Source organism: Callospermophilus lateralis, chromosome 1 (genome assembly GCF_048772815.1).
Source record: "Callospermophilus lateralis isolate mCalLat2 chromosome 1, mCalLat2.hap1, whole genome shotgun sequence".
NCBI classification, from domain to species: Eukaryota; Metazoa; Chordata; class Mammalia; order Rodentia; family Sciuridae; genus Callospermophilus; species Callospermophilus lateralis.
The window spans coordinates 181,558,513-181,579,146 of record NC_135305.1 but is presented as its reverse complement, the minus strand read 5'-3'; the positions used below and the strand labels follow the sequence as shown (position 1 = coordinate 181,579,146).

At 34.4% G+C, this 20,634-nt stretch overlaps 1 protein-coding gene across 7 annotated transcripts in view; it reads left to right on the top strand.

The window, feature by feature from the left end:
* Ankrd28 (ankyrin repeat domain 28) overlaps nucleotides 1-20,634 on the top strand; it is a 188,048-nt gene that overhangs the window by 116,942 nt on the left and 50,472 nt on the right. For all 7 annotated transcript variants that reach the window (XM_076842037.1, XM_076841927.1, XM_076842006.1 and 4 more), the window contains 6 exons: nucleotides 3,008-3,150; nucleotides 6,569-6,781; nucleotides 14,049-14,127; nucleotides 15,501-15,615; nucleotides 16,922-17,004; nucleotides 18,876-18,939. In XM_076842037.1, coding sequence (XP_076698152.1) covers nucleotides 3,008-3,150; nucleotides 6,569-6,781; nucleotides 14,049-14,127; nucleotides 15,501-15,615; nucleotides 16,922-17,004; nucleotides 18,876-18,939 — 697 coding nt within the window. The remainder of the gene's footprint in view (nucleotides 1-3,007; nucleotides 3,151-6,568; nucleotides 6,782-14,048; nucleotides 14,128-15,500; nucleotides 15,616-16,921; nucleotides 17,005-18,875; nucleotides 18,940-20,634) is intronic.

The following is a 20,634-nucleotide window of genomic DNA, read 5'->3' as shown; positions in this document are numbered from 1 at the left end:
ACACCTGATAGTTTTCTACTTTAAGTCTTGGAAACTTTCTTGAATATTCTGTTGTAGTTTATTTTTCAAGATGGTTTAGAAACAGTACTGTGATTTAAAACTAATACTGTATATTAAAAAATTTACACATTAAATAGAATGCATCAGGCCTTTTTCCTCCTGAACAATTAGTCTTAACAGCTATTTTTATGAAATGGAAGGCCAGAGTAATTTTGTAGTTTCCTATAATTGAACTCCATAAATAGTTGATTATGTGTTTCTCGGGTGATGTAGCATAGCTTTGTGGTCACTGATATAGTATCATATTTTAGACCTTTCTAGTATGGTTGAAAAAGGTAATTCAATGTTTCTTGGAAATCACTACATGTCTTGGTCCATTTTGTGCTACCATAACAATACCTGAGACTGGGTAATTTGTAATGAACAGAAATTTATTTCCTTTTTGTTCTGGAGGCTGGAAGCCCAAGATGAAGGCATAGGCATCTGGTGTAGGCTGTGCCTCATCATAGCATGGTACAAGACATCACGCTGGTTAGAAGGGAGAGTTAAATTCAATGTTTATAACAAACCCATTCCCACACAAAATTATATCTTAACATTGTTGCATTAGATATTAAGTTTAAGTGCTGGAACACATTGAAACTATAGCACTGGCCATTTAATTTTTGAGCATAAGCATTCAGATTCATAACTCTCCTTTCATTTGCAAGCATTGAACAAGATGACACATAGCTTCTAAAACTACTCTAGGCATATGGGATTAAAGAACTAAATAGTGAAAACAGGAAACTGTTGATGGGTCACCCATCTTAAAGACAAGCCTAAAGTGTAAACATTGTCACCTCTAGATTATGTCCAGAGAATCCATTGACATTAGTGTAAGAAGCCTGGTTTGGTGGTATATGCCTGTAATCTCAGCAGTTCCGTAAACTGAGGCAAGAGGATTGAAAACATGAGGCCAGCCTCAGCAAATTATCAAGATCCTAAGCACCTTAGCAAAAGATCTTGTCTCAAAAAATAGCTGGGGTTGTAACTCAGTGGTAAAGAATCCCAGGGATCAATCCCCAGTTCCACCCTTCAAAAACATTACAGTAGATACTAGGGATTACATGTAATCTTGTGATTTATTTCTCACAGGCTTCCTTTCATCCACTGGTTGAGGTTCCCTAAATTTTCCATTAGGTCCCACCTCCTTATGCTGTTATTGAAGTCTCTATTAGGATTCTCTAGCCCCAACCCTGACCCCAAATAAATTGCCATTTCTCTCTCCTCAATTTATGCTTGCTTCTACCATCATCCTTCCTCAATCTTTTCAGTGTTTTCAGTACTTTTAGCCTTATCCAGGCATGTTCTGCCTCAAATCCTCTTACTATGGACTTTGACATTGAATAAATATTTCCTTTCTTTTTTGGGGGGTGTGAGTACCAGGGATTGAACTCGGGAACACTCGACCACTGAGCCACATCCCAGCCCTTTTTATTTTTTGAGACAGGGTCTCACTGAGTTGCTTAGCACCTCATTTTTGTTGAGGCTGGCTTCGAACTTACAATCCTCTTGCCTCAGCCTCTCTCCTGAGCTGCATGGTCCATCTTGCCCAGCTAATATTACTTGATTAGCAACTTGTTAACTTTTTTTTTCTTCTTGAAGCAGTGCATAATTTAAATGAATATGAACTGTTTTTTTCCTCCTCCTTTCCCTGAAAATAAATTCTAACACAACCTGTTTTAGTTTTCTTAGACAAGAAAACTAAATTCCTGAACAAAATTAAAATGTGGAAAATGTTCTTAATTCCTAAGGGAATTAAATTAAAGATGGTGTTTATTATTTTCTTCTAAAATCTATATACCATAATGTCTCATGGATGCCACTCAAAAAAGAGCTCTAGAAGCCAAATATGGTAGAACACACCTGTAATCCCAGCAACTTTGGAAGCTGAGATATGAGGATCACAAGTTCAAGGTCAGCCTCTGCAATTTAGCAAGGCCCTGACTCAAAATAAGAAAGGGCATGGCTATATATCTGGAGTAGAGTGCCCCTGGGTTCAATCCCTTATACTGGGACTGAAAGGGTAGAGAACCCTATGGGAATTAAATTCTGGTCCTCAGCTTATCTTTCTATAAATTGACTTTTTTTGGCTACAGCCACCCAGGCAAAGTAATATAATTTGTTTCACTCTAGAACTTTTCTCCCCTTTTTTCTTTGAAATGAATCACCTCCAAACTGGCTATGGAAAACCCTTTTTTAATGTTTTTAGTGGCTCACTTCCCTATATATAACCCCCTTTTAAAACAGGGCTTTATCTGGATGCAGTAGTGCACACCTGTAATCCCATCAACTCCAGAGGCTGAGGCAGGAGGCCAGCCTAGGCAGCTTAGGAAGACCCTGTCTCAAAATAAAAAGGAGTGGGGATGTAACTCAGTGATAAAGTGCCCTTGGGTTCAATCACCAGTATCAAAAAGAAAACCTAATTTCTTGAGAAACAAGCCTTCCAGGTGCTGTGGCATTCCCTTGAAGAGTCAGGAGGATCACTTGTGTCCATGCATTTGAGCTTTGGTAACATAGCAATGCCCCATCTCAAACATGAAAAAGAAAAATTAGAAAGAAACAAACCAAAGTCACTCCCAGATTTATAAGAACAAGATTCCAGTAAGGCTGAGAAATATAAACAAGGTTAAAAATTAAAACTAACTTAAGAATGCATTAAGTCAATCTGTGAGGGTATGAGGGGACCAGAAGATCTAGGCAAAAGATTTATCAGTTGTAGTGTTGACACTGGACAAATTAAATAAAGTGCATCATATTTAATCTTACCTCTACCAATATTTATAGAAATTATTCTGAAATCTTTTATTCTGTCTGTGCTTTTTCAAATTGTAACGAGATTGATTGTTGGTTATCATGCATTATGTGATGAATATGCATATTTGTCTTTCTTTAAATATATTCAGGATTATATTTAATATTTTATATATGCTCATCTCTATTTTGTTCTTCAACACATTTCCAGGTCATATTGAAGTAGTGAAATTACTTGTGGCACATGGAGCTGAAGTGACATGCAAAGATAAGAAGTCTTATACGCCTCTTCATGCAGCATCTTCCAGTGGAATGATCAGTGTAGTCAAGTACCTTCTAGATCTTGGAGTAGATGTAGGTATATAGAACAATATAAAATAATGGAGTATTTTATGAACTTTATTACACTGGCAAACACTTTCAGATTTAAAAGGATTTCAGAAGCCAGGCTTGATGAATCATAGCTGTAATCCCAGTAACTCTGGAAGCTGAGACAGAAGGATCGCAACTTCAAGGCCAGCCTCAGCAACTAAGCAAGGCCCTAAGCAACTTAGTGATACCCTGACTCCAAATTAAAAAGAGCTGGAGATGTGGTTCAGTGATAAAACAGCTCTGGGTTCATTCTCCAGTACCCCCCCCCCCTGAAAAAAAAGATTTCTTACAATATTTGTCATTTAACCAAATGATTATAGTTCAGTGTATTAATTTATAATCAAGGTAATATGTCAAAGTATGTGGAGGTAAAGTAAATTCCAAAGGTGATTTTCCAGAAGGTTTTCTTTTCCATCACATTTCAAACTCTGTAGGTCCATTTCCTCCAGTTTTGCATAAACCAGCAGGTCAGGCACACTTGGATTATGTGACTAGGTTATTATTAGTCTTATTCACTTAATTAGTCAGGTATTCCCTTTTAAATGGCTGTCACAGAACCCATTATAGGATATCAGGAAGAGGTAGGTAGGAAGACAAGAGACTTCTTGCTCACCAAGTTTAAGTGTTGCTTAATATATGATTCTCTTTTTTGAGGAAGGGGTACTGCTGTATCTGGGTATATTTAATTCTTAAACTGAGACAACTAATAGTACCTGTAGTTTTCACAAGTGATCCTTTAAACACATATTCTTTAGTCTGAATATGTTTACTCTTATTTTTATATGGTTAAGACAAACGTGGTTGTTTTTAAAAGCAGCAAATTAGGAGGAAAGAGAAGGCAAGGATCTACTAAAAGGAGGCAGTTTTCAGCTGCAAAAAAAATAAAATAACAAAAAGTAAGTGATATCCTGGTTTGACACTACGGAGTTCATTCAGTGCAATAGAGCTGAATGGACTGCTAATTTAGGATATAGGGAAACACTTTGCTGAAAACAAATAAGTATGGAAAATGTGGGATTCAGAAGAGGTTTAAAAAACCAAACATATTTGTGGGCTCTTGGAGAGTGGAAAGTAGAGAAGTTCCATTTCAGCTCAATAGTTCTTAATAGCCCTGTTTCAACAGAGTAACTTAGTGTCTTAAAAGACCCTTAACACAAATAAAGGCAACATCATTTCTAATCACTTTTAAATTCATCCTAGCACAATTTAGAAGCTTATTTTATTGACAGTAAAACGAACATTTATAAATTCTGGTGGCAGAATGTTCTTTAGAATAAATGGTCCAACTTGGGATCTTTTAGTGATATATGATCTCTTATTGCATGGGTTTTTTTTTTTTAGTTTCTTAGGAATACTCTAACAAATTACCATGAACTAAAACTTTACTATGAACGAAACTAATCTCTAAAAATTCTGGGATATAGAAATTCTAATTCACAGTTTCTGCAAAGTTGATTCCTTTTGAAGGTTTTGAGAGTGGCAAAATCTACTCTGTTACTTTTTTATTCTTCCAGTTTCTATTACCAGTCATCTCATAAAAGAAAATATCAAAATTATGACAAACTGGAGCCAACTACATGGTTAGAGGGATGTCTCTCTCTACACAAGTCTGCCTTCACTTCTGACCAACCACAAGTGGTGGTGGGGCTTCTAGAAACATTGAGGTTTAAGGTGAATATAGTGGTACATGCCTGTAATCCTTGCAACTTGGGAGGTGGAGGCAGGAGAATCATGAGTTCATGTCCAGCCTGGGCAATTTAATGAAATTTTCTCAAAATAAAAAAAAAAAGGACTGGGATAGGCTTAATGGTAGAGTGCACCTGGGTTCAATTCCTAGTACCAGAAAATAAACAAACAAATAAATAAATGAAACCATTCAGTGACTAGGATGATACAGAAAAACTCAATGAAAATTATTACATTCGCAATCATGGTTTATTATAGTAGGAAAGTACAAATTAAGAATTGCCAGAGGAAGGGAGACACATAGGACAAAGCTAAGGAGTGTTCTTAAGTTGTCCTCCTCATGGAATCAGGATGCATTACTTTCCCAGCATCAGTTTATAACAATATACACAAAGTTTTGTCAACTAGGAATGCTCATCTGAGCTTCATTTTCACAGGTGTTTTTGTTGTTGTTTTGGATGCTAAGGATTGAACCAAAGAATGCTTTATCACTGAGCCCATCCTTTTTATTTTTAATTTAAAAAAAATATTTTATTTGGTTGTTGATGGACCCTTATTTATTTATATGTGGTGCTAAGAACCCAGTGCCTCACACATGCACTCAACCACTGAACCACAACCCCAGCCCCTTTATTTTTAATTTTGAGATGGGGTCTCACTAAGTTGCCAAGGCTGGCCTCAAACTTGCAATCTTCCTGCCTTAGCCTCCTGAGTTGCTAGTACTACAGATGCATGCAGTGCGTACACTAATTTCTAGTTTTTTAATGGGGCCCCATCATAGGCATGATTAATTTATTGCCCAAGTGGTTGATTTTAGTCTCCAAGTTTGCTGATACCTAATGACCCAAAACCCCCACCCTGAATCACAGTGTTGGTTTAAAACTGGTATGATCGGCCCCTACCTTAGTATCAAGTGTCAAACCTATTCTGTTTCTTCAACCTAACCTGAGGTATGGGATATGTCACAGATTATCTCCCTAAAGTCAAAGATAAGACTAGATCTTTTTTCAATCAAGGTAAAACTTTACTGCACAAAAGTTACATAAATGTTAAATTATTGCCCTATTTTATTTATTTGAAATGAATTGGTGGTGGTAGCCACCTGAGTTGGATGGATTATTTCTCATTATTGAGCATTCTTCTGCCTTTTGATGAAAATGTCAACATGTGAAACTGGAATGTATTTACAAGTCTATAACAAAAATGAATAGAATTTCATTTATTTTTAAAAATCCTGATCTCTGTTAGTAACCTTAGTCTTGTCACTGCAAAATGAAAAGCTGAAAATAACATGGTACTGAACTGAATATACCTCAGTCTTCAGATTAATTTTTTCATAATTATTGGAGTTAATTTCATATCAAGTCCCTAACTTTGAAGCCTTTTAAAAATAGATTATGCTTGTTTTCATTCTCCTAAAAATATTCCTTTTGGAATCATTCAGTTTTGTCATGATGTAGACATTGTATATGTATAGACATTCCCTATGTGAATTGCCTATCTCTAAATGTACTGAATCCATTTAACACCAAAATACTTGTTATATTCATTATTTTAAAGGAATTTTAGCACTGTAGATCTCATCTGTATTTTCCTTTTTTTTTTTTTGCTTTAATAATTTGATGACAACCACACGAAAATTCCTAAAATAATTCACAATAATGATAGTCATCAAGACTACTTTAACATTTGCACATTTTTTTTCTACCAATAGATGAATGAACCAAATGCCTATGGAAACACACCTCTTCATGTGGCCTGCTATAATGGACAAGATGTTGTCGTGAATGAACTTATAGACTGTGGTGCTAATGTAAATCAAAAGAATGAAAAAGGATTTACTCCTTTGCACTTTGCTGCTGCATCAACACATGGAGCACTGTGTTTAGAACTTTTAGTTGGCAATGGGGCTGATGTCAATATGAAGGTATGAAATAAAATCAGAATCTTTGAGGTATTTCATTTACTAAAACTAGAAAATACCATTTAGCAATAAAAACTATCTACTAATAAACTCAAGAACATGAATGAATTTTTAATATATGCTGCCTAAGGTTAGGAATATATATATACTGTTTCCATCTATGTAAAGTTCTAGAACACAGGAAATTCCGTTTCTGTGGAGTTCCAGAAGCTGTAGTTAAAATATCAGAACAGTTGTTGCTTCTGAGTAGAGGGATCAACTGGGAAAGGGGCATGAAGAAACTTTATGGAATAATGGTAATGTTTTCTATTTTGACAGGATTTTGTATTATATAGATAAGCATTTATCAGAACTCATAAGGTGATAATTTAAGATTTGATACACTTTGTTGTATGGAAATTTTTTCTCAGAAGGAAGAAAAACCCTAAATGTTGACTAGTGATATGCATATTGAGGTGTGTAGATGTGACACATAATGATGTCTGTGATTAACTTTAAAAAGCATCAAAGAATTAAATGGATGGATTGATAATGTGATAAAAGACATAGTAAATGTTAGTGGCAAAATTCAGATGGTCCATATATGGAAATTTACACTACAATTCTGTGAGATTTTTCACAGTCTTGGGTGGCAGTATCTGTGTTTTACATACAAAGAATAGTTCTTTTTTGACTTTTTGGTCATGATCACGTTCGGTAACAAGCATTTGGATTTTATAAATTTGTCAAAATTTTAGAGCCAAAATATAATTTACTGTATTTTTTTTTAGTATTAGTTACACATGACAGGACAATAATCTTGACAATTCATACATTTGAATCAAATTGGGTATAATTTCTTATTTTTCTGATTGTACAGGACCACCAAAAAAAAAAAAGTCAACTCTTAATTTACTGTATTTAATTCTGTGAGAAAGCACATACGACCAAGATTTTGAGCATCACTATTATATGGTACATAATCGTTTTAGATTTTTCCAAGGTACTCTCACTTGTTGCTTGCAAACTATATTTTGTATTAAGAAGAAAAGAAAACCACAGAACCATTTAAGATTATTAAAAATATTTAAGCTTAAAACATGGTTTACAGAAACCCATTCTTGGTGGCGCTTACCTATAATCCCAGCAACTAAGGAGGCTGAGGCAGAAGGATTGCAAGTTTGAGGCCAACCTAGGCAGTTTATTGAGACCCTATATCAAAAAAGAAAAATGTGGTTTACAGGGAGTTTTACATAAGTGCAATTTTAGATCCTTTGCTAGGTATGATGGAAAATGTCTTTCGGACTACTGATAGGAAGGGAATCCATTTTTTCACCTAACTTAATTGAGGCCTTTAATGATGGCACTGAATCACTCAGACAGCTGTAGCATCATCAAGCCCACCTATAATTAGATCATTGCTTTACATTGTCTGTTCCCAGCAAATGGATAAAATTTATTCATATCACACCCAAGGAAGGAGAGGCATGAGGTATGAGTAAGAACTTCTATTATGCTTGGAGCTAAGCTATCTTTTAAAAAAACAAACTAAGCTGGGCATGTTGGTACACAGCTGTGATCCCAGTGACTCTGGAGGCTGATGGATGAGGATTGCAGGTTCAAGCCAGCCTTAACAACTTAGATAGACCCTGTCTCAAAAAATTAAAAAGTAGCTCAACGGTAAAGAGCCCCTAGGTTCAGTCCCCAATACCAAAACAACAAAGAATAAAGAGGAATAAACATTTAAGGCTTTCAGTTTTTGAACAAACCAATAAGTGACTCCTTTTTAATAATTTTACTAATTACTCTAAAATGTTTTGTTAAGTTTGAACAACTTATTATAATCTGAACAATTCTTGGTTTTTTGGATAATTGAGGCCCAGAAAAATAGCTAAGCTCTTTAGAAAAGGAGAATTGCTTTTTTGCCACAGTCTGGCTGGGCACAAAATAACCGAGCCGCCAGGAGGCACTTGTAGGTTCAAAAGGAACTCCTTTGTTCCCGAACTCCCTGGAATGCCACCAATGCGGCCCTTCTAGGAACAACCCCAACCGGAAATCCCTCCTCTGGAACTTCACCAACTCCCCAGGAATCCCTTGGAGAACTCCTAGCAGGCCCCCAGGGGGACAGCAAGGGTCTATATACAACTGAATATGCAGCTTAACTTAACCATTATCATCTCAATGGCTGGATGGTGTCAACTCTCAAACACTTCCTTCTGGTAAAAATGCCATTCCTCATCCCACTGGGCTGTGGCCCTCAACACTTCCCCTCCACAGCACCCCCACCACCCCCCACCACCCCCCACCCCCGAAAAGATCCAATAATTAGGTTATATCAAAAATTTTAAAAAATCTGCATCATCTTAACATTCCTTAGAAACAAAGATTACAACCAAATTTTTGGTCTCTGTGGGACCTGTTTATGATTAAAATGGCTATAGTTAAAATTATCTTTCAGGTTGAACAGTAAGTATCATGGAAATAATGGAGGCTTACCAGTATCATTAGGTATTTTTCTTGTGCATTGAAGTGTGTGTGCGTGCGCACGTGCACACGCACGCATGTGTACACGCACGCATGTGTGTAAGAGAAAGATAAATTGAGGATCAAACCCAGGTGTGCTTTACCACTGAGCTACATCCTCAGCCCTTTTTAAATTCCTTAATTTTGAGACATGGTCATGCTAAGTTGCCAGGGCTAGCCTTGAACTTGTGTCCCTCCTGCCTTAGTCTCCTGAGTTGCTGGGTTTGCAGGCTTTTCCACTATGCCCAGCTATTGTACATTTTTCTATTACATGGTGCTATCTTTAAATAAAAAAGATTAGGCTTCCTGATTTATACACTGACATTTAGGAATGAATATTTAGTATAATTTGATAATGAATCATTGGGTTCATATTACAGTCTACATAGCTAAGTTTAGTATCTGTGATTACATTAAGTGTATATTTTCTTTTGAAATTTGAAATTTGAGTGTCAGTGCCATAAGAGGCCAAGTTATGAAATACTCGGAACAATGGTCCTATTTGAAGTTTTGTTCTTCATGAATTTGAAAATTCATACATGACAGAGAATTTTTTAGCAAAGGGGTTAAGATTTACCCTTTAAGTAAATCTGAATGCAACAGCCTATGATGTTAATTTAGAAACAGATTTTATAAAAGTTGCTTTGATTTCTCTGAAGAATTGTGACATCCTACTAATGTGCAGTTGTCCAAGTTATTTTATTGCCAAGTTCCAATGAAACACATTTACCATGTTGATGATTTTCCTCTGACTCTGAAATTATACAGAAATTGTTGATAGCTCTACATTTTCAACCAGAAAGAATAAGTATTCATTTCTGAAATCTGTATTTAACTGCATTTGTCAAATTAGTATTTATTAAATCATTGATTGACTAAAAGGCCTTGTTAATACCCACTTTTTTTTTTTTTTTTTTTTTTTTTAAGCACTAGGGTTTGAACCCAGGACCTCACAAATGCTAGGCTGCTAGGCAAGCAGTCTTCCACTGAGGCTACATCCTCAGTCCTTTTATTTTTGTATTTTAAGACAAGTTCTCCTTTAGTTGCCCAGGCTAGCCTCAAACATGTGATCTTCCTGCCTCAGCCTCCCACTTTTCTGAGATTACAGATGTGCACCTAGTTTAAAATTTTAAAGTTAAACTTTTAACTTAATTTAATTTTAAAATTTATATTTTTTCTAACATTAATGTTCTCTCTTTTCCCCTCTCCATTTATTCGGTTCCTCCTACACTAGTCTCCATATTGTTGTTCTTTCCTTAAGTTATATAGATCACTAAAAATTGTAATCATTTAATTTATAAAAATTCAGTTTCTAAGGTTTTAAGTCAGTTATTCTACAGAGTGGAAGAGGTAAATGAGTGGACTTTAAAAGGCAACATAGGTCTGGTTTTTATAAATTTGCTTAACATGAGCCCTTCTGCATTGATTGTTTTACTTATAAGCTCTCCTTTCCCCACCCACTCTGTTCTTTAAGAATAAAGTTGAGTCAACTAAACGGAATACATCAAGTACTTCTTTTAATATTTAAACTTAAGAATTGTAAAATGTGTGGCCTTTTTGTTATTACTGGGGTTTGGTCATATTCAATATCAACTCTTAAAATGTTTGTGGGTCTTTCTATTTATTTGCTTTGAGGGGTTAAGTAAAACTCCATGTTGCTTCTTCAGTACAGAGAGAAATAAATATGCCTTCCTAACATGTTAAGGCAGACTTCTTATGTGGTAATGCAAAGCTCTTCTTCCTTTGTATATTTAGAATACTTTTTATGATCAGTATGCAGAAAGTAAAAATATTACTCAAATGGTGCCTGTAGGCTTACAATAAAGGACTCTACCACTTACTAGATCAGAGACTTGGTTGAGTCCCTTAACCTCAGGGCCTAGTTTACTTTTTATATAAAATAGGATCAATGGTATCTTTCTAATAGGATTGTGAGGATTAAATGACTGATTTTATATGTATATCTAAGTGTTTTAAAACTGGCCTGAAATATACTGATTACTATGTGTATAAATGTTAACTAGTGAGATCATCCCAATTTCATCATTTCATGAATCCTAGGTTTGTTATAAAATATTTATTTTTTTTAGTTGTACACAATCCCTCTATTTTTATTTATTTATTTTTATGTGGTGCTGAGAATCGAACCCAGGGCCTTGCAAGCACCAGGCGAATGCTCTACCCCTGAGCCACAATCCCAGCCCTGAATCCTAGTTTTTATTAGAAGTCTTTCTTTGTTTGGTGGTGTTTTTGTTTTTTGTGGGAACCAAAGTTGTAGAGCTAGTATCCAATGTCTATAATCTCGGTGGCTAGGGAGACTGAGACAATAGGATTGCAAGTTCAAGGCCAGCCTGTGCAACTCAGCAAGGCCCTGTGCAACTTCTAAGACCCTGTCTCAAAATAAAAAGTAAAGAGGATTAGGGATGTGACTTAGTGGTAAAGTACCTCTAGGTTTAATCCCCAGTACCTCTCTCTCTCTCTTTCTCACATATATACACACACCCCAAATAAAAAGGCTGTAGATGAAATTGGCAACGTAGGAAACATTTTCAAATAATGAATTAGAATTATTTTATTAAAATGGTTTTGTTTTTTGGTTGTTGTTGTGGGGTTTTTGTTTGTTTGTTTTGTTTTTTCCTGACTGAAAGAATAACAACTTGGGGGCTGCTGTTATAGCTCAATGGTAGAGCTCAGTGGTGAGCTCAGCACCACATAAAAATAAATAAAGATATTGTGTCCATCTATAGCTTAAAAATTAAAATTTAAAAAAAACTGACATGCTTTAAAACATCAAGTAAATTGGGGTACAACGGATTATGCCTATAATCCCAGCAATGCAGCAGCTGAAGCAAGAGGATTGCAAATTCAAAGCCAGCCTTGGAAACTTAGTGACACCCTATCTCAAAAGAAAAAATGTAAAATTGATGTGGAGGAAGTAGCTCAGTGGTAGAGGCCTCTGGGTTCAATCTCTATTACCCGAAAGGAAAAAAAAAAAAAGCTTGAAGTAAAAATGATAATTTTATATTAAAATAAGCATTTATAGTATGTATGGTATATGAAGTTTTCCAAAAAGTATCATATTTACTCTGAACAATAGATCTATGATGTATAGATGTTAGTTATTATCTTCATTTTCAGTTGAGGAAGTGAAGTCTCAAGTAGGAAACTTGTCCAAATTTTTGCTTATGGCAAGTAGCAATGCAAGCATGTATCCTCTCTCCCTCATCCCTTTTCAAATTTCCTCCAGGATTGAAAATTTTTTTAAGATTACTTGGTTTTAAGATTACTTGGATCACTTGCTTGTGTGTGTGAAAATTTTATATAAAATTATGAACTTGGGCTGGGTTATGGCTTGTCTAGCAGTTGTGAAGCACTGGGTTTGATTTTCAACACCACATATAAATAAATAAAAATAAAGGTCCATCAACAACTAAAAAAAATTTTTTTGTAATTATAAACTAAAACACCTAGGTTTATGTATTTATGATGTGCTTTCGTAATAGTCCACATGGCATGAGGCTTTCTTGAGGTCTCTATTATAATGGTGTTAGTATAAACCTAGGGCACTTGTCACATTTCAGTTTCAGTATGTACACAATCAATATGCTAGGTATTGCTCAGCAGTTAGAACTACAACACAGTTTCTTTTCTTTGTATGTTTTTATTAATCAAAAGATTTTGTTTTTTTATTTATTTTTTTGGTACCAGGCATTGAACCTAGGGGTGCTTAACCACTGAGCCACATCCCCAGCCCTTCTTTATTTTTTATTTTGAGACAGAAGTTGCTTAGTGCCTTGATAAATTGCTAAGGCTGGCTTTAAACTAGTAATTGTCCTTCGTCAGTCTCCCAAGCAGCTAGGATTACCGGCATATGCCACTGAACCCAGCCAACCTAAAAGCTTTAGTGGGGGAAAGAAATTACCTAACTCTGAAGAAAAGTTATTACCTACATCAGGGATTATTTTTCTTCATATTGAGAATGCCTTTAGAATTTCTATAGTATATAAATGCACAACCAGTTTAATGTATTAAGTGATTTGAGAAAATGATTAACAATGTTGATTACAAATAATTATAAACAAATTATTATATATAGTTTTTTAAATGATTTATAGTATCCAAGTTTAATTCCAATATTTACTTTTCCTTGGTCAAGACCCTCCTTCAAGCTAGACTTGGTGGCACACATCTGTTATCCTAGTGACTTGGGAGGCTGACATAGGAGGATCATGAGTTCAATGCCACCCTTGACAGTATAGCAAGACCTTGCCTCAAAATAAAAAACAAAAGGGCCTGTTAAGTGGTGGAGTACCTCTTGGTTCAATCCCCAGTGTGTCAAAAATGATAGGGCTTAGGATTTCATAGAATGAAAGCATTGAAACTGTATGAAATTTTGAGTCTTAAATTTAGGAAGCACATCTTGATTGTGTCATTCATGGTTATGTGCCTCAGTTTCCTCACCTGTGGAATAAGATTAATATTAAGATCATATCTTATGGACCATACAGAGTTTTTTATAAACTTGATTATGGAGTTTTTTGTACATTTGTATAGTATGATATTCATGCTTAAAAATTTTGTTCATAATTTTGAACAGAACAGCTATTTTTATCTCCATAGGCTTCAACTAAACTTAATGCTTGAGAAATAGTTGTAGAAGATGAAGAAGAGGATATTCAAAATAAAACTAAACATTACATATTCTAATAGTATTTTTTAATATAATAATAGTAATTTTTAAAAATTGTTTTTTGTTCAATCATTTCAGAGTAAGGATGGGAAAACCCCTCTGCACATGACTGCCCTCCACGGTAGATTCTCCAGATCACAAACCATTATCCAGAGTGGTAAAAAGTATTTCTGTTTGTTTTTTATTTCTTTATTTTAGTAAAAACATCCACAAAATGAGTGGTATTAATTGTTGTAATCCATAAGTTTTTAATATTTGACTTCAGATCTCTTAAAAAAATCAAGTTATAGAGTATAAAATGCTATGCATGTGTATCTTTCAGAATTTTAATTTTCTATATATAAATTTTCCATAGCAGTTAGTTTTGATTTTTTTTTTTAATCAACATTGCTTGGTAGAAAACTGCCTTTCCACTACAAGTATTATATATATTAACATATATTATTTTTTTTGCCTTTTGAATATTTTAAATTTTTAGAATTTTAGTTGATTTTTATGAACTTCTTTCATTTTGTGTTTGACTTTATTATTAGACAAGCTAAACTTTTAAATAAAAAACTTTTAGGTATGTTTAAGTCATTATTTCACAAACCGTGTTTGAAGGAGCTATTTAATAGTCCTCAAGATAGAATAAGTACTATAGGTTTTCCTTGTGTTTTTGTTTGTTTTTCTGCTTTTTTATTTTTGGTACTGAGTATTGAACCCAGGGGCATTCTACCACAGAGCTACATCCTCAGCTGTTTTTTAATTTTTTGAGTCAGAGTCTAGCTAAATTGCTGAGACTGGCCTCAAAGTTGCAGTCCCCCTGCTTCAGCTTCTCAAATTGATAAGATTACAGGTACACACACTCAGCTGGTACTATAGTTTTGTAGGTAAAAACTAGGAACAAATTCATAATCAAATAATTTTTCGAGCAGTATATACAATCTTCTTAATGGTGCAGAATGTGCACATTGAAGCTCTGAAAAATTTTGTTCTAAAGAAGTGTGCTTGATTTTGTTCTAACATAATGGTTTTTACATTTTGCTAGACCCTTGAAGTCTTTTTGTCAATTTTAAGTATATTAAAATCTTTTTTTTTTTTCTTCTAATAAGCAGTACTGTAGATTGAATCCAGGATCTTGCACATGCTAGACAAGTATACGACTACTAGGCTACACCTAGCCCTTTATTTTATTTTATGATTTTGAGAAAGATTTTTACTAAGTTGCCCAGGCTGACCTCAAACTTGTGATCTTCATGCGTTGGCCTCCCAAGTAGCTGGATAGCTGAGTTACAGGTGTGTACCACCATGCTTGGCTTTAAAGTATATTAAAATTTTATGCTCAATTTACAAAACTGCTTCAGCCGTAAAACCTGTAACCCCAACTTCTTGACCCAGTAAGTATGGTATGAATAAAATTTAGTTAGAAGTGCTGTATCCAATAGTTTCTGCTTAAGAGGTGTTTTATGTTACATTGCACATAATAAGTTGGACTTGATCTTTATATAGTTCAGGGTCTGACATTGTGCCCTTTTTTTTTTTTTACAGGAGCTGTAATTGACTGTGAAGATAAGAATGGAAACACCCCTTTGCACATAGCAGCACGTTATGGGCATGAGCTGCTGATCAACACTCTTATCACAAGTGGTGCTGACACTGCAAAGTAAGTAGTACTTACAGAGGTGTTGATAGCTATCACAGGGAAATACAAAAGGAGGGTGAAGTATAGTTTTCTAAATACTTCAGATGGAAATGTAGATTTCTGTCCTCAGTATTATACTTGAATTTTTCCTTATTCTTTTTATTGCCAGTATGGTATATAAATGTGTAAATATAATTTTCTTGTCAAGTCAAGGTAGCATTTTTTTTTTACATATTTTACATTTCTTTTTCAAACATAACTAATTGCAATTTTGATCAGATTTTTAATTTTTGAGATCTTTATTTTTAGTGTGGAAGTATTTAAGAGACTTGGGGGAAAAAGTTAACAGGTGTGGTGGCACACATCTGTAATCCCAGGGACTTGGAAGTCTGACAAAATTGTACACACTTTTTGTTTTCATCCAAAAATACTATCTAGATGATTGTTTTCAGAGTGTTATGCAGAGCTCATGGATTCCTTGGTTGCTACTACAGTGTGTCCCCTGCTTCCCACTTTAGTCAGATCAGTTCACTTTTATTTATTTTACATAATAAGGTTTCCTGTGAAATTTTACTTGAAAGATGAGATCTTGTGTATGGGCCTTGCAGAAATGAATATTGTACTTAAATTAGTGTTTATTATTTCTGTGTATCACATTTATCTATTCCTTAAGAAATTTTATATCTTCTATACATTTATAAATGGCATGCTGTACATATCTACTGTACATCTTTTTTGCAACTTTTATAAGAATTTCACATTGACTTACTGTGTAGATATAAATTTGGAACTGATTGATGTCTCTACCAGTAGCTCTATTCTTTTATTTTGTGGGATTTAATTATTATATGAATGTTTCACACTTTATCCTCCTTACTTGCAAACATAATTTGCTTCCTACTTTTTACTTTTAATAAGTTTGATGAACATTCTTGAACATCTTGCCTTGTGGGAATGGTTTTAAATGGTAGGGCAAAATGGGAGTTAGTTTTGCTCCCTAAACTAATGTCCAGAGACATTTTTGGTTGAGAAGGAAGATGTTATATCTAGTAAGTATAACCCAGGAATGCTGGTGAACATTCTGAACGTAAAGTGTATACTCCAAAGTTCATAATGACAATAGTGCTGAGGTTAAAAAACCTACTCTAGGAAAAATATAACTGTGTAGTAAATTCTACCTACTTTCACACTCTGACCATATTATTCTCCAAAGTTGGGGGGATTTTGACTCAACTGGTATCTTTTACTTAAGTAGTCTGTATGTAATTTATTTAAATGATTATATTTTTCTTGTGTTGTAATTAATGTATTATTCTGTTAACTTTAGGCGTGGCATACATGGAATGTTCCCCCTTCACTTGGCAGCCTTAAGTGGTTTTTCAGATTGCTGCAGGAAACTTCTTTCTTCAGGTAAATGGAGCCTTCACAGACCAGTTCTTTTGTTTTTCTGTGGGTTTTTTCCCTCCCTTCCTAGTGCTAAGACAATATCTTTATCTTTTTTTTTTTTTTAATTACATATAAATAGATCCAAGTATAGATTACTCATTAATACCTCTTAGATGTTTGACTATTCAGTTTTTTTGTTTGTTTTTTTGGTGCACTATAATTATACATAATAGAGGAATTCATTGTTCCATATTCGTACATGCACATAACATAATTTGATCAGTCGCAGTTCCCAGGACCTTCCCTTTGCTGCTCCTCTTCTTTGCCCCATTTTCTTGCTCTACTGACCTTCTTTCTAGTAGTAGTCGTACTTCTAACAGTACCAATATTAATATTCTTACTTCAATTAGTGTATTATAGTTTTATATAGATGTGTACATATACAGAATTTATTTTGTTATATTCATACATAAACATAGTATAATTGTAAAACTTGATTTTTCTCATCAGCTAGAGAAAATATTTTATAATTGTTTCCTCTTCTTTTTTAGCTGGAGTGGGGTATGGGATATTTTTAGATATTTCTTCTGTTCATTAGATGGCAGTCTTCTTGGATTGTCCTTTAATAACTGGAAGCAAAAAATCTTCATTTGTATGTCTTATTGGTCTTGACTTCCATTTCAAGAAACAAGTATGTTCTGTGATCTGATGAAATTATTTATGCAGTATATAATTAGTAGTTTAAATTCTAATAGTCTGTTTGAAACAAAACAGGATCAAGCTGGGTGCTATGTCTTAACACATGTAATACCAGCTTTTCAGGAGGCTGAGGCAGGAGGATCACAAGTTCAAGGCCAGCTTGGGCAACTTTAGTGAGACCCTGTATCAAAAAGGAAAAAACAAAACCAAGATGATAGATTTCTAAGTTATTACTACCAATTTATGATTCTTATTAAGTGCTTTCAATTATTAAATACATAATGATAATAAAATACTAAATAGTATCTCTTAGCAGTAATAATGTACAGGTAACAAGCACTTATTGCTCTTTGAAAAAGCCTTATGATTTCCCCTCTAAAGAATATAGTTCGGGGCTGGGGTTATGGCTCAGTGGTAGAGCATTTACCTAGCATGTGCAAGGCCCTGGGTTCGATGCTCAGCACCACATGAAAATAAATAAATAAAATAAAAGATATTGTGTCCAACTACAACTAAAAAATAAGTATTAAAAAAGAGAATATAGTTTAATGTATTTTAGTATGTTGGATAACCATTATAACAGATCATTTTTAAAAATCTTCAATCCCTTGTTAAAAATAAAAAAGGAACATTAGCAATTATTCTCCATTTTTGCCCTCCCCTATCCCTAAGTAACCACTAATCTAATTTCTATGTCTTTAAATTTGCCCCTTTTGAATAGTTCATAGAATGGAATTACTGTGTTCATAAGGGTCATCTTTGTGTCATTATCATTATCTTTTTATTGCTGAATAATATTCCATGGTATCCTGTGGCCTTTTTAGAAGTCTGAGTTGTTTGTTTGAGATAGGATCTTGCTAAATAGTCAAGGTTGACCTCAAACTTCTGAAAAGTGATCCTCCTGCCTCAGTCTCCTACATATCTAGGAGACTAACAGTTCATGACACCATGCCTGGTATTGCCTTTTAAAAAGAACACTCTAATATTTGTTTTGAAACACCAATCTAATACTGGTAAATGTTTTTTGTAATATTATATATTATTAAAAATATTTTCATTCATTTGTTCATATTCAGAACTCATAGTTTTTATTTAGGATTGGAGGAAAAGTTATGATTCTTGACATTTCTTGATATAATACTTTAAAGTAACACATCTATAATATTATATAATTGATAAGACATACATTCTTACAGGATTTGAAATCGATACCCCAGATGATTTTGGCAGGACTTGTCTACATGCAGCTGCAGCTGGAGGGTATGTAAATACTATTTTTATTTCTTTTAAAAATAGGAGGGGAGGCTGGGAGTATATATAATATAGCTCATTGGTAGAGCACATGCTTCTTGGAATGTGTGAGGTCCTAGGTTTGATCCCCAGCACAATGACAATGACAAAGAAAGCTGGTCATGGCAGTTTTTCTTGTTTTTGTTCCTCTTACTTATTTCTGGGTCACCAAAAAATAAGAAAACTTAAAAGGAATGATTGGGGGCGAGTCCTGAGTGCAGTGGTACATGCATGTAATCCCATCAACTCTGGAGACCAAGGCAGGAGGATTTCAAGTTAAAGGTCAGCCTAGGAAATTTAGCAAGATCCTATCTCAAAACAAAGAAAAGGGACTGAGGATTTAACAGTGGTAGAGTGCACCTAGATTCAGTCCCCAGTAACACACACACACACACACACACACACACACACACACACACACATATCTAAAGGAAGTCCAAAGTAGCAGAAATCACTCGCGCACCCCCACCCCCAATCCTCTCTTACCTAAGTCATACATTTTAACTGGAGGAAGGAGAGAAAGCCTACAAAAGGAAGTATATATATATTTTTTTAAGTGAAAACAATTCCTGGATAAAAGAAGAAATGAATAAAGTGATTCCTCAAGTAAAAATTGTCTTCTAAAGTCAAATGAGAACAACAAACCATTTAGAATGTTCTCTATAATACTAATGCTCTTCAGATACTTTTTAAACCATATCTTCAGGGAAAAAAATGTTGGTGGTGTTTATGTCTTGATACTACTGGGAAAAGAAAATTTTGAGATTGGAGATTTTGGACTGTATAGCTTATGGGGAAACAAGGCAATTGGTTCTGTTGAATGACAAACTTCAATTAAAACCCTTAAGTCTCTGAAAGCATGTTGCTAATCTAATGCTTCTTTAGATATGTGATAAGCTACTTTTAATTTGTGATTGTTAGAAGGACATTTTGCAAGAACTTTATTTCCAATGATAATTCCTTAAAAATTTCCAGAGACTTCAGAGGACAAGTGTGCTCTAAATCAAGAATACCACAATCCATAAATGGATTGTGAGAATGTGACTGACTCCCTTATTCTTTTGTGGTCTCCAGAGAGTGTTATGGTTAAAAGCTAATTTCCATGTAACTTACCCTCAGAGAGAGGACCAACAGACTTGTCTGATTATTTGGCAGTTATAGTTTTCAACTAAATTGATGTTCAAAATTATAAAAATTAAATTACAGGAATCCCATGAGTATTATGTTTTCTCCTGTTATTTTAATTGAGGCATCTAAGTAAGCATTAATAGCATAGGAGAAGAGTACCTGGGGTTGTGGCTCAGGGGTACAGCGTTTGCCTACCATGTGTGAGGCCCTGAGTTTGATCCTCAGCACCACATAAAAGTAAATAAATAAAGGTATTATGTCCCTCTACAACTGAAAAAAAATAGTTTAGGAGAAGATAATAGGGAACTGACTTGGGTATGTTTTTAAAGTTTTTTGGTTTTTTAATCTATTAAATTTAGTATTGAAAACCACTTAAATTTAAACCATTTAATTACAAGCATATGGTTTCCCAAAATTTCCTTAGGCCCTCTTTTACAAATGTGCTCTTCCTTCTAAACAATGATATGAGTCATTTGTTATTTCCTGTGAATGTACCAGTATTTATATACATAATTTCTTAAGTTTTAGATAAGATGA